The sequence below is a fragment of the Scleropages formosus genome, chromosome 1, assembly GCF_900964775.1.
Source record: "Scleropages formosus chromosome 1, fSclFor1.1, whole genome shotgun sequence".
Taxonomy (NCBI): Eukaryota; Metazoa; Chordata; class Actinopteri; order Osteoglossiformes; family Osteoglossidae; genus Scleropages; species Scleropages formosus.
Window position 1 is genome coordinate 44,039,143 of NC_041806.1, and position 14,651 is coordinate 44,053,793.

The 14,651-nt window shown below is 39.5% G+C and overlaps 1 protein-coding gene across 4 annotated transcripts in view; it reads right to left on the reverse strand.

Moving 5' to 3' along the window:
• ptprk (protein tyrosine phosphatase receptor type K) overlaps positions 1-14,651 on the reverse strand; it is a 119,413-nt gene that overhangs the window by 12,131 nt on the left and 92,631 nt on the right. For 2 of the 4 annotated variants that reach the window (XM_018742470.2, XM_018742468.2), the window contains exons 12-16: positions 13,477-13,750; positions 13,032-13,068; positions 7,179-7,314; positions 3,273-3,302; positions 993-1,153 (exon numbers count right to left, since the gene is read on the reverse strand). In XM_018742470.2, coding sequence (XP_018597986.1) covers positions 993-1,153; positions 3,273-3,302; positions 7,179-7,314; positions 13,032-13,068; positions 13,477-13,750 — 638 coding nt within the window. The remainder of the gene's footprint in view (positions 1-992; positions 1,154-3,272; positions 3,303-7,178; positions 7,315-13,031; positions 13,069-13,476; positions 13,751-14,651) is intronic. The other 2 variants (XM_018742471.2, XM_018742469.2) reach the window with 1 other exon arrangement.

Sequence of the window (14,651 nt, forward strand, 5' to 3'; positions counted from 1 at the left end):
AATCACATGTTAAGAAATATATACCCATACAAATTACCAAATGAAGTCTACACTAACATATAGTAATGTCATGAATGTTACAAAAATGTCTTCCGAGATTGTGCAACAGTATTTTAGTATGATCATTTTTAATATCAGGTCATATTTACAGAACAAAAACACTACGAACAAGGGGGAGGCCAATCACCCATTACAACTAAAACATATAATTTTCTTTCATTGGAAAAATCCACAACACAACAGAAATACTGAAAAATGTATATTATTCAAAATGCTGATATTTGTGTCAAAGCTACAAGTTGTTATTCAGGGTTAAAGAAATCCAAAAAATGTCAGCTGCCACTAGTTCCTTATAACCATTACTTGATGACAGTAAGTTTAAATATAACGAACACTGGAAAAAAAAAAGATCTCTTGTTGGCCTTTAAAAAAGGCCCTGGATGGAGCTCTGCATCAACTGTGCTTTGTGTGGGAGTGCTGAGCTTTAAGTCTCATAGCAGTTTACTAATAACATAACCCCAAGTACCAGTTCCAAAGAAAAGTGGTGCAAAACAACAGCTGAACAAAGGAGTTACAATAACATTTAAGGGGTAATGAGAAATAATCACGTGCATTTTCGAAAGAGCTTACTCTTTAGTTATACATGTTAGTAAAGCAAAAATTATCAAGATCAGTAACTAAAACATTTCTAACCAAAAACACCTGTTTCCTTAGTCGTTCCCATCTCCTTTAATAAGTTTGATTCGTAAGTGAAACAGGAGACAGGCAGTGCAGTAAGGACAGCACAGTATTCTAATGCTTACCCTAATAAATTCTTACTTGAACAGAAAAGATTTGAGCTGCCACTAAGCAAAACGTTAAACGGAAATATCTGCTTGGGGCCTATTTCTATGGGGTTAGAGTTTTATAAACCGTGACGCCAAAAGGCTTTTTAGCTAGCGTACTTTCTCACAGGGCTCGGGTTTCGGGTGTTCTCTCTGGGCCATACTTACACCTGTTGTTGAAGTTGTGCGAGTCCATGAAGGTGACAGACATGGGATCCTCATTATGGAGGGTGCTCTGATCGGCGTAGCTGCGGTCCATGGCGTTCACCATATGGGTCATCTCCTGCCGTGTGTTTCCAATAGCATCTTTGCGCTTCTTTGCAAGTTTCCTGCAGGATTGGACATGTAGTTTTTAACATATTAATGTAGAAACCCCTTTATTTTAACAATTAAGTAAGAGTAAGCCAAAAATAGATATTCAGGAGACTGCTTGCTGCCATGACAGAGACCAACATTGCATCTCCTTTTCACATAACGTTTAATTAAAGGCAATTACTAATTCATGAGACATTTAATCAATATTGACTGAGTGGTGAGTAAAGTACTGCCAAAACCTCGTATAGTGAGACACATAAAAGGAGAGATTTTGACAGAAAAGAAACGAGACCACACAGCGCTGATCTGATGCCACCACATTTCCCACTGACGCACACCTTTTCAGTGACAGAACCGAAAGGAATGCTCTCCACCTAAATAACCTGCTTTTGACATGAGACTTGATACGCTGCCAACCCGCATATTTCGTTAGCCATAAATGTCAATGGGTTAAACTGGATCACTCGTAGAAGCAAATCTTTTCTTGTTCAGCCCATTTTAAGTCGTCTCAATATATGTCCTTGAAACACCTTCTATTGTCTCCAGTCTCAAGAGCCCACTGCCCAGCATTTAAACCCAGGGATGCATAAAGTAATGTCTTAACAGCATGCCCAAGACAGGCGACGTCGTACCCAGTGAATTCAGGATGCAAGCTATCCTGGTTAAACTTCATTTAAGATAATGCCAAAAGATTCATGAATATAAAATAACTAACCTGCCCTGTTCCCCTGCTCGTTCTCTGCAACATTAAATAGAGGCCATTAGAACCATTTTTAGCAGGATTGTAATCTCAACCCATTACGTACGTAACCAAGGCAAAGTGCTGTAATTTATCTTGTGAAAATCTAGTTGTCGGGTGAAACCACTGGAGTAGCACTGACAGACGACGGAGGTGAAATGAATGGTCAAACACGTCGCGCGCCTTGCCTCTTGCCAATGACAAAAGGAGACAGATGGATGTTCCACAGGAGGACATAGCTCGACTGTGTCATTTCATGCCATGATATTACAAAAGCAATTATCTACTGGATACAGGCAATTTCCACCTATCAGGACATTTAAATGAACCGCAAATGGGCATGAACTGCTTTGTTATTTACATCAGAGACTGACAATGTTCTTTTAATGACTTCTTACGGCAGAAGTCAGTGGGGTTTCATATATTCCTGGTGTTTGATGGGTTACTTTTCTAATAGTTGGGTTTCAGTAGTTTCTGTTTCATGGAAACAAATGAATTTACATATCACAAGTTAAAACAGCAAAGATAAGGGGGTTATCAGCATCTGTAGTACTTGTAACGTGTTCTTGTCATAAGGAGTTATACTGATCGTTGAACCAACTACTTTCGTTAACATGAGACAATGGAATACAATTTTTAGGAGTCCCTAATGAGTGATGATTTATATGGGACTGAAATTTCCCCAAAACTGCAAATGAAGTAAAAGGAAGCTCATTTCTTCACGTGAGAATAAGAACTGCTGATGTGAACAATATGTGGCAAGACCCCCCAAAAAAATCATAAGGAGACATCAAATATTAGCCCAAATGCAGAACCTCTAAATATCCAAACAGTAACATCAAACTGGAGGAGGGGAGAGAATGGGGGGTAAGTGGAAACTAAAATGAAAATAAAGCAATGTCTACATAACTATTAATCAAGCACAATGTGAAGACAGGAGTCTGGGGAAGTGTAGAAAAGAATTAGTAAGAAAAGACAACAACAAGAAGATGACACAGCAAAACAAGTTTAAAAGTCACCCATAAAAACTGAGGATGAGACAAACAGAAGATCACCAAGGCCCTCCAGTAGGCCACGTCACTTTTTGTCAGTCTTTTTTCCTTTCCCATTATCTAGGTGGTGTACTACCGTAAATGGATGAATGAGTAAATGGTCCACTAACATACATGCGCATGCAGACAAATATAATAAAAGACACAAATGCAGCATTCTTTTTTCAAGTAACACCGCTTTGCTTATAGCTGGGGGCGTGCTGGGAGCGTGGGGGCTGGTCAATGACAATGCAACTGCTCAGAGCGACAGGCGTTTTCAGTTGAAAAAAGGATACTGCATCTTTAAAACACAAGGCTGCAAGGCTACCAAGGGGAAGTGCACTCATCGTGTGTTTTACTTACAGGTAATACGAGTAAGAATAGTAACTCCTCCTAGGAAGCAAACCAGAGAAAATTGGTGAATGGAAAAAAAAGCGAAGCACTCCTTTCAACAAAAGCAGAAAACAAACTTCTTTCAATGTTTTTTTTTTTTAATTTGCATTTCAATTCACATGCATTCCTTGTTTCTTAAATAGCGTGCAGCTGAGACTACTGAAAATTGGTGCAGAAGATAGCATGCAATTGTCTTCCTCCCACGTGACAAATTTTAACTGCTATTTCTCCAATATCATGCATTACAAAGTGTGTTCTATAGTGTAAAGAAAACCTTTCCGTAAAATACTGTTAGTTATAAATCTTTCACAAATGCAGTTTCTATTTCAATTAAAGGGTAACCAGCCCCTCTATCTATTACAGAATAATAAAAGGAGTATGTTGCATGACTTTGCAGAAAAGAAGATACAACAAATAAGATTAACCGTTTAATACCTGGAAAACAGATAAACCAACATTTTAAAGATGCAGTATCTTTCAGTAAGGTGATTAAAATGCAGTTTGTAAAGAGATATTATTAATGCATATATGAACAAATACAGAGCTTTCCAGTAAGGTTCCAGATATGAGAAATGAGACAGATAGTGAGGAACCATGCTTTAATGGTCCGATGCCTGATTGCAATATAGCAATGCACACATATTTGCATTGACAAACTCACATTTCAGCCATGCATCAAAGCAATTAATCACCAAAATATGGAATGCAGCTATATAAAAATATTCAAACTACATTAAATACAAACCAAACAGAGCTACAACATCATATTTTCAGTTCAATTAAACAATGACGTAGCAAAATTATCAATGGTGACTGATGAATAAAAAAGATCATGCAGGACTAATTAGTCACTTCTAGACTAATACTGGAACCAACATCAAAACCAAATTATTATTTTGGTTTTATTACTCAGGAACGATATACATCTGCTGTAAAATTTTAGAAAAAAGCTCACTTGTGTACTAGTCATATTTCAGAATTCAATTAAGAGCCGATTTTTTAAATCCATTCCAAAAGGATTAGTGGATTACGACTCATTATCACCAAACACCCCCTACTGGTCATAAATACATTCCTCTTCCCTCATTCCACATCCCTGGAAACAGTCCACATTTTAAGAAGAAAACACTGCAATTAATTCCATTTCCCCCTACTTTTTTAAAAAAAGAAAGCTACAAAGGAAAATCTTTTTAAATGTAAACTATAAATTATGATCAAGTCACAAAACTTATGTGAGAGAGAAAATTTCTTCTACACTCTAAACACAATTTTATACCTGGCTGAATCTCAAGATTTCCCACAGAGGTAGAGGGTTTGGTACCCTAATTCAACCAGCTGAATTACACCATATTTTGTTCATTCCAAGGGAAAGAAGCCATATACTATATCTAGTATTTCCCTTTATTCAATTGTGAAATGTAGCCTTCAAAATAAATTTCTAAAATGTTATTTTCAAAAATTGAACACTTGTGCTTATGCACAAAAGCTGCTTATGTTTTCTCAGAAGAAATTGGATTGCCAGCCAACCCACGTCAAGCCTGTATAAAAAACACTTTCATCTCACACATTTTTCTGGCATCCATCCTGACCTTCTCTATCTTATCTCCAGAAAGCAAACTTGGACCAATTTGACCAGACTGAAAACCCACAGGATGCATAGAGAATAGGAAGAGAAAAGGGTGGAAAAGCAAGAAATACTGTTAAACAAAAGGAAGCAAAACAAAACAACATGCTGGTGATGACAGGTTGGCAGGGTTCAATTTAGTGAGAGTAGAAAGGTTATGCACAAATAGCAGGGAAATTAAGAGAGAGATAGCATTAAATGAGCAGAGGTAGTTTTAAATTATCCTTAATTGGCAGAACATTCAAAAAGGCACAGAGACTGTTCTGCCAATTAAGATTCATTTTAAACTTCTCCCTCATCAGTAGTCAAAGTCACAGCTTTGCAGTCCCTGCATCAGCGTCGTGGTCTTCAAACGCAGTCAAGAGCAGATGCCGAATATTTGCTTTCTAGTATTTTCCACCTACCCAGCCCTCTTTCCTTTTCACCCTGACAAGTAATTCCTTATACACTGAGCTGGAAGCAGATATCACATCTCTCCTCCGTATGAGTCTGGTTTCTTGTACACAGAAAACATTTTAAGTTTTCGCTGGGTTCTTCAAACTTTAGGTGCTTCTATTATAACAGTCTCATTGTGAGTCATATGTGCCCCTTTGTTTAGGGAGAGTCTTTAAAAAATTGAATCACAGCAGTGTCCCACCACCTGGCATTTCAAAGTTTAACACAGCTACATTCAACATGCAATCGAGCCTTTAAAATTAGAAAATTTTGTGAAGATGCTGAACTAGGAAATATTTGTCTACAAATATGTTTGCCTAGCAAATGTACTGCATAGTCAGAATATTTATATAGTTACTAAAAACTAAATAAAAATACAGTAAAAAAAATAAAGTATTAAAGAAAATCATTTCTTTAAGTGTCCTCGAGAGGGTGCTGCTGGCTATGTAAAGATGAATGAGCAAAAGCGTTGCAGAGCTTTTATTCCTTCACAGTTCTTCCACAGTCAACAACAGTATCAACAATACTAGATACCGTCTAAACAGCAGAAATAAGAAAAATCTTTTCTGCTTAAAAACAATTCACTTGTAAATTGTTTTTTTTTTATAAGATACTGAATCATTATTCAAAACAAACCATTTACTCTGTTTGGACACATTTGTGCAAGAATAACTACTTGGGCATGGGCCTTTTAAGAAATTAAGATTTTTTTTAAGATCAGCAACAATTATAATATCAGCTCAAGTCACACTGAGATAAATAGCAGTGAACATGTTGATTCAATGTTATTTTACATTCTGACCGTATCATTTCAGCAGTGCTACCATAACATTTATTCATTTAGCTGATGCTTTTCTCCAAAGCAACTTGCAATGTTAAGCTACACAATATTTAATTATTTATAAAGGGTAATTTTAGTGGAGTAATTTAGGGCAAGTACCTTGCACAAAGGTACTACAGCTAGATGTCAGATCGGAACCTGCTAACTTTGAGTCCAAAGGCAGCAACTTTGCCCACTATACTACATGCTACAAACATACAAGCTGATACAGTGCATCCCTTCTGTAAAGTCCAAAGGGTTAACAGCTGAACCCACAATTCCCACATCTTTTCAACTCTTCACTTTCCGTTTCCAATAAAGAGGAGGGGGTAACTGCATTTCTCAGGTTGCAATCATCATCATCATCCGGGACAGCCCCTACTCTTTCCATGCTGAGAAACCACGCTTGTAACTGTCTCTTACGAAGCTGCTTTATTTTGTATGGTACTCTTTCCTCTTCTACTACACGCCTAAGCCAATCACAATATACAAAAACAGTTCTGATGTGTTCACAGGCTCTTCCCCGTAACCATTTGTGCATGTCTATTTACAGTGACACAAAGTAAACCATGTTAACATCGTTGAGGCAGTACTGTGGCACAAATGCCTGTAACCTCCCTCCCACTTTGTCCTTTCTTGGTGTTTCAAGTCTTTTGTCACCCACACATTCACCAACAAAAACCTCTATAGTACACACAGACTTTGCTTTTCACATGAAAATTAAGTCCCTCCCCGCAAAAAAAAAAAAAAAAAAAAAAAAAAAATTCCCCATTTCTCCTTTGTCATGTTTCAAAATATGGTCCAGTGCTGTACAGTTGTCACATTTTTAGATTCAGATCAATTTTGCATTATCCAGGCTCTACTACAAATTACTGGAACACCAAAAGCATGACTGGAATGGAGTGTAAGGTGTACATGACCTGCCTTTGGCCATTTCAGATACTTCTCAACAAGGCTGGGGGTGGGGTTGAAGGTGAAGGCTGGGATGAAGACTCACCTCTTCTTGACCAACAAGATTGCAACAAGGACCAACAGGATGAAGACTAGAACCCCAGCACTGATGCCTGCGATCTTCACCACCCGGTCAGTCTGTTTGGCAGGGTCTGGGATCACCTCCGGTTCCTCTGTTGCTCCTGGGAAAGGCCCACAACATGTTAATGACCTCGAGTTCTAGCCCAAAAAATGCATGTCAAAATCCCAGGTAGGGGACACCAGGCAGACTTGCCTAAATGTTCTCCATCTGATTAGTTACAGAAACCAACCAGCTTTAAGAGCCAAAATGTATTCTAGACAAACTGCTTTTGAATCTGATTCTACCAACCTGAGGAAAAGTCCACTTTTAGTCAAACTGATCAGAAAAATATTTATAATTACTAATTTATCAAGGATTTTTTTTTTGTCCTCCAGGCAGAAATGCATCCTACTGAAAACTTAAAGGAACCTGCTTTTGCCTCTGTTTACTACAGGTGGTCCCAGACTTACAATGGGGTTAGGTTCCACAAAACCCATCGGAAGTTGAAAATATCGTAAGTTGAAAATGCATTAAATACACCTAATGCACACCTCTGCCTGACAGACTGGGAGATGCAGATCGCTGCCGCTGCCCAGCATCACAAGAGTATCACTCCACATATTGCTTGCCTGGGGAGGATCTAAATTCGAAATACGGTTTCTACTGAATGTCTATTGTCAGCTCACCATCATAAAGTAAAAAAAAATAGTAAGTGGAACCAGAGTAAATCGGGGACCACCAGTATATAAAGACTTATAGCAGATATATTCAGAGGGTGTAGCTCAGTGGAAGAGCATGTGACTGCAGATAAAGAGGTCCCAGGTTCAAAAAAGAACTGTAGATGTTAATGGAAATACCTTGTTGAAGGATCCTTCCACCATACTTCTAACGGACAGCTGATGGTGTAGTGGTTAGAGCTACCGCCTTTGGACCCAAAAGGTTGCAGGTTTGAGCCTCACCTCTGGCTGTAGTGTCCTTGAGCAAGGTACTTACCCTAAATTGCTCTAGTAAAATTACCCAGCTGTATAAACGGGTAAATAATTGTAACCTCAACACTGTAAGTCCCTTTGGAGAAAAGCATCAGCTAAATGAATAAATGTAAATATTACCAGGTTCATCACACGAGATTTGAGCATTGTTATAGTGTAGCCACTTTCCAAAAATGAATAATGAACTATCATGACACAACCGATTCATTCCACAAATGGTTTCTAGCAAAGCGTGACCCGAAAGGGGGCAAAGACCTTAACATGGAGACACTGCGGAATAACCACCAACCCACACTAGAAAGACCTTTGCAAAAGTTGGGTCCTTTTCTGCCACCCAGCTACTAATTCAATGACCTCATACTTGTGAGCTTCTACAACAGGAGAACTCAGCTGATGAGCACAGAGCAAATCGAACGTAACAAGATCAGCTGCAGACTGTATCGACATCACAACTTCTCGTCTTCAGTATTGCATTTTCCACAATGCTAAAGTCAATTGTGTGTCTCCTGAGCTGCTGACCACAACATGCAAGTCTGCAGCCTGGTTTTGTTTGTACAAAATTAGCACAAAACAAACCACAGTAGACAAAAATAACTGAGCAGAATAAAAAGAATATGGAAATAAAGAAGGAGTTAAGATAAACTCATCTGATAAATTATACCCTCCTGCCTAATGGCTGCCAGACAAAGAACAGAATGCAATACTACATGCCTTTCTTTGGAGGAATTATTCTTATATCAATCACAATAATCCCTTTCTAATACAAAAGCACTTTCTACAAGTGAGTTATAATCCCTTGTTCTCGATGTCATTCTCAACGCTCAGCTTTACTGCTATTTTTTTTAAAGGGGGAAGTGTCACATGGGCAAAGGCATCTAACTCAATGCTCAACCTATAATCCTTCCAGGGAACAATATTGGCTTATATTTTAGCTTGGAACTGACCTAAACTTTATTGCAAAATTTTACACTCCAAAGGGGCTATATCTGAATTCAGGGGAAAAATTAGTGGGGGGGGTGGGGGTATGTTTACCCCTCATGTGTATCCATTTAGACACCATTTTCAGATCCAAATGATAAATACATCTTAGCTCCCCAGCAGAAGAGATTAGTGCAGTTTATAGTCCTGGTTGTAAAAATGGGAGCTTTTATGAGCAAAGACACATGCTGACCTGGCAGCTCAAAACTTTTAAGCTGTGGTAAAGCCATCTTCAGCCTGCACTCAAGCCATTATTCCTCAGGATCTGTGAAATGGCCTACTTCTGTATGGGAGACAACATGAAGAAGAACAACAACAATAACAAAACTAGCATCTGCACCACAGCATGCAAAGCTGCCCTAATGTACCCACTCCATTTTGTCTTCCACTAAATCACCAGCCCAGGGCACAAGGCCAACAAGACAGCCTTCACCCCATCCCTTAATGTGCTTCTACCACACCCCGCTTCCAGCATGTTGCTTGTTGAACAACAAGCAACATTCAGCCCAACAACAATTGCATTCAGGATGTCCTGCACATTAGGGTCATTGTACGACCTTCCATGAACCTTAAACATGAGTCTGCATCCAGCATATGGGTAACGTGCCACATTAGGGCCAAGACTGGGGTCTGATAGCTTTTCTAGCCTCTGGTCAAGCCTGGTGGCACACACTCGTCATAAACTGATGTTGACTGACCATGTACAAACTACGAACATCTCAGGCTGAACAATAATATGTCTCAGTGTTGCAGAAACTTTTTTTTTAACATGAAATAAATTCTATTTTGCAAAAGCTAAGAGAACTGATTGATTGTTTTTCTGTTTAGGAGACTGCTTGTTTAGTATCAATCAAATGGCACTTCGTAATAAAAACGTGTATTCTTCAAACAGCATCTCATCATGAGAATCAACCCAAAGGGGCCGTCATGTTTCCTTAAACCGGTGAAGGAAACAAGCCTAGAGTCTTATGTTGTATTCTATACTTAGAATAAAGCCAGAGCAGGCTGTCGCCGGCGGAGCCCATTTCGAAGGCCTGACCCATAGGGTGCTAGAAGCCCCATGCCCAGCATGGCAGACCAGCTGCTCACTTCCGTCTCCTCCCCGTATGTAGAGCGCAAGAAGTGCAGCCATATCACGTGAGTGCATCCCTCATGGCATGACATCCATACAGTGAGCATCTCCAGTGCTACAGGACAGTGGCAGGAATAATATATACTTCAAAACATTTAAAAATCTACTTTAAAATATCTCTAAAATTACTTTGCATAATAAAACAACCCTTTATGACTGATTAGGATTAACTGATCAGTAGTGCTTTCACAAAGCCATTATAACTTTTGATGAGCACCCCCCAAATCCATAACTTTAAAAGAAACTAATACAAACTAACCTCTTATTTAAACATGCATACATGGATGTAAGGAAAATCAGTTGTTACTATTAATGAATTTTAAGTAATATATGTAGTCTGCCCATTATACATATGCATAACTAAAAAAAATGTAAAAATTACACAGATTCCATTAAACCTGAACAATCAATTATGAAGAGAAACAAACGTTAAAATACCATTTGCCACAGCAAGGCAAGATGGAATTTCAGACGCTACCAGCAAAATCTTGTTTTCGGAGCAACATTAAAAGCAATAACCTTTTTAAGAAACTGGTTCTACAATACAATCTGACACTGCAGTTAAAAAGGTTATTAATCAATTCTCCAGACCTGTTTCAACTGTTTTAAAGCATTGGTTTCGACATAATCCTCATCTCGCTTCAAGAATACTTATGTTACTGTCACTGCTTATGAGATAAATTCATGAAAAAATACTGGAAGGAATTCAAATGAAATTGGATTACATCCATTTGGAGATAAAATTCCCCCGCTTAAAATGAAAATCTATTTTCATTCCTAACAGCATGCTGCAGAGCCTGTATCAAATACATTCAGATTTACCCTGACAACATCTAGGCAATTTTTAAAAAGAAAAACATAAATGAACACAGTTAAAAACAACAGCACAGTGAAACGGTGACAATACCACAATCAATTAACTACATTTGTCTGAAGTGAGCTGGCATTTGAGGGTAGTAACTATATGTCTCAGTTCAGACGATACGTCTCCAAACAAAGACCCAGGCCGATATGAGTGCAGGAGCCAGTAAGGAAAGAGCACTACATTTTATACTTATTTACTGCCCAAAGGCATGGCATCCAGGTTACAGCCACTAACAACGATCGATAGTACTGGATCACAATTTCACTGTCTTAGAAAAGACTAAATAGAACTGCAGCAGGGATGTAAATTCTGAACATAACCCATTTTTCTTAGCATAACAAGTTAATTGCTGTCACACCCCTTTCGACACACAAGGTCTGTGTTGCTAAAGTGGTTTGACATGGAAGACAAACAATGCACTTCCCATTCCATGCAAAAATCTGTACCTTAATGAGTTCTGCAAATGGTATGACTGAACCTTGAACTGTTCCATTACAAATGGCAGCAATTGGAGGAATTAACCCAAACCGTTATTTTATCTACCTTTTGCTAGTCCAGCTGTTCAGTGTTATCCTGACAAACGCAGATGCATACGATCGATGGACAGAAAAGAATTATCATTTAGGGTTTAAACATGGAATTTAGCCTTCTCAGCTCTACAATGTGAACAGATATGAAAAAATATTTTGGCATAACACAGCGCATGTTGTTTTTAGCATTCTAAATGTGTCAGTGGTCTTCTGATGACCGTGTTTAAAAGAGGACTTTCAGAACACTGGATTATCTAATAAGTTCCTAGCACTTTATAAGCTTGGAAGATACTGCCTGTCATTTTAAATTTAAACAATTGATAACAAAACAGGAAAAAAGTGAATTAAGCAGCAAAAGTGTCATTATAGCCACGCAAACATAAGTATGACAAGCAAAATCAGCTCTAAATTAACAATATAAAGTGCGATTATCAGTGCATGGATGTACAGAAGTGCCATCAAGTTGAGTCTGAGTCACAGTGGTGACTCATGTGGTTTCCATTGCAAGGAGTGAATGAAGTAGTTTGCCAGTGGGGTGTAAACATGAAAAGAAACATGCAAACTCTGCACACCTTTAGACTAAGTTGAACTCCACACCCACAAAACAGCAATGATGCACCAGCTTTACCCACTGTACCACTGCATCTTCACTAGCTGTGCAAATATGATTATTTGCTCATATCTCATGTGATGAACCTGGTACTATTTCTGCTACAGGTCTTTATTTAGCAAATGGGGCAAAACCAGGCTCTTCAACACACAATTACTGTCACGGTGTATGGTCAAATCTGGTGACACATAACAGGATGGATTAATTTGTATAACCTTGAAAGACAAAGGAAAATAAAAAATTAACTTTTATAGGATGTCAGAGTAAAGTTTTTTTTTTTTTTTTTTTTTTTTTTTTTTTTTTTAAACAGCAGCAGACCATTTCTCATCCTAATCATTCTGAAATATAACTAAAAAGGCAGAACAGGGATGAGGGGTGAAGCTTCTGTGTCTAGAAACCCTGGACATTAGGTGCTATCAACTTCCGTGTATGAAAGGCACAGGCTGTGCAACAGAACAAGGTGCATTACAGTGCAAATGCCTCCAAATAAGCTCTTCTTAATGCCGTCTAAACCCAGATCCCACTGGCATTCCGATCCTCTTGGCTCGCTGACAGAGAATAAAGGGAGGCTCCACAGTAGAATATACTGTAAGAGTTTTCAATCCAGGAGGGGGGGGAGGTCTATGGACACTGAAAAGGGGGGACTGTAACTGAAACCAAAATGCCACATTCATTTATTCAAAATGGAGCCTGCAAGGTGTCTTACTCATACAAAAGAAAAGAGCATTTCTTACCTTTCGTTGCAAGTCTAAGGCATTGAGTTTTTGTTTCCTGAAAAATAACGAAATAAGGTCAAGGGGGAAAACAATCTGCAAAACGTATTCTTTTAAAATGACCCGAAGGAGTGCTACAAATGCAGTGCTTGGCAGGTGGCACGATGCCAGGCCTTCCCATTATGAACCATTTCAACTGCTTCACAGTCACTACAAAAGGGGCTATGAGGCCCTTCCAGCTAAGTCGTTCATTTGGACAAACATATAAAGCTCAGCATCTGGTAGGTACCAGTGATCACTCAATGTTATCATTCACAATCATCCTGTTTATTTTAGGGTTGCCTTTGCAATGATGAAAACTTGGATCTAGGGTAATGAAAATAAAACTAATTAATATCCAGTGGCACTTCATTCCAGCCTCACAGGAAATGAAGCATCAGGGATCGCAACATGTCAGACAGCGTACCTTCTCCACGCTGCTGACCGCCTGGAAGTAGATGTTGTAGTTCTTCCTGGGGGCCAGCGGGGGGTTCCAGAAGCCATGGTAGGTCTTATTGTCACCCACAGTGAATGGGGACGGCTCAGGGAGAGTGCTTGGGGGCAGTTCAGCAGCAAAGTAGTACGGGGAGCCACCACTGGAGGCACTCTGGAAGGAGACGGGCACCTGGTAGCAGTCGACGGAGCTGGCCTCCCTGCGTGTGCGATGGGGGTTCAGTTCCTCTACGACAATCTGGTAAGCGCTGCAAGACAGAAGAAACTCTGCAGTTAACACACCAATCAACTCACATGTTGGGGAACAAACACCTGAACATATATTTTTTTAAATATAAATATAAGTATATCTCAACATCTACAAGATAAAGCAAAGATTACCACAAATGATTGTCTCACTTGCCATGATGACCTCTGGTTTAGCAACAACCCTATGATGTCTTAAGCCAGGCCAAGTGTGAAACGTAAGAAAAGCCTCTTCTAAGCTTCTTTTAAATGATGACTGTTGTTTTACACTCAGACCCAGAGAAGGACGTCTCAAATAAGCATTTATAAAATCTCCAGCTGAAATAAACAACTTGTGTTTCTCATTTATTTTCTTCTCAGTGGCACAAATGTACTTCCTGTCCTCAGGGCCCTAGCGCTAACGTGGCAAAACGCACGCCTGGCGAGAGCACGAGCTGCTTGTTAACACACAGCACAATGAGGTGTCCGCACTGCTGCTGGCGCTGAAAGCCAGTGAGGCCACGAACCGTCCAGAAGCGTAGTTTCCAGACTCCTCTTAATGACCACCTGCGCGTGCGTGTACTTCTTTCTTCTCTTCCCCTGCGCCTGTCCCTTTTGCAACAACCAAAAGCCCCAATAGCCACCTGCTCCAGTCGGCCCATCAACCCTGACCTTGCTACAGCTTCTGCTCGACCTCAAAGCGGTGTTGATCTCTGCTCTGCAGCACTGGCACAGATGGAGCCAAAATGTGCCTGTCGCAACAGAGTGGATCGGCACGAGCGAGCTGTGCTGCTCGTCAATGACAAACTGTTACAAATTACCTGAGCAGATGGCCGGCAGCTTGCTCAAGCAGAATTCCTCACACACCTTAACTAACTTTCTCCAAAACTGCTGGAGTACCAGCCTTCTGTGCGATTATCAATG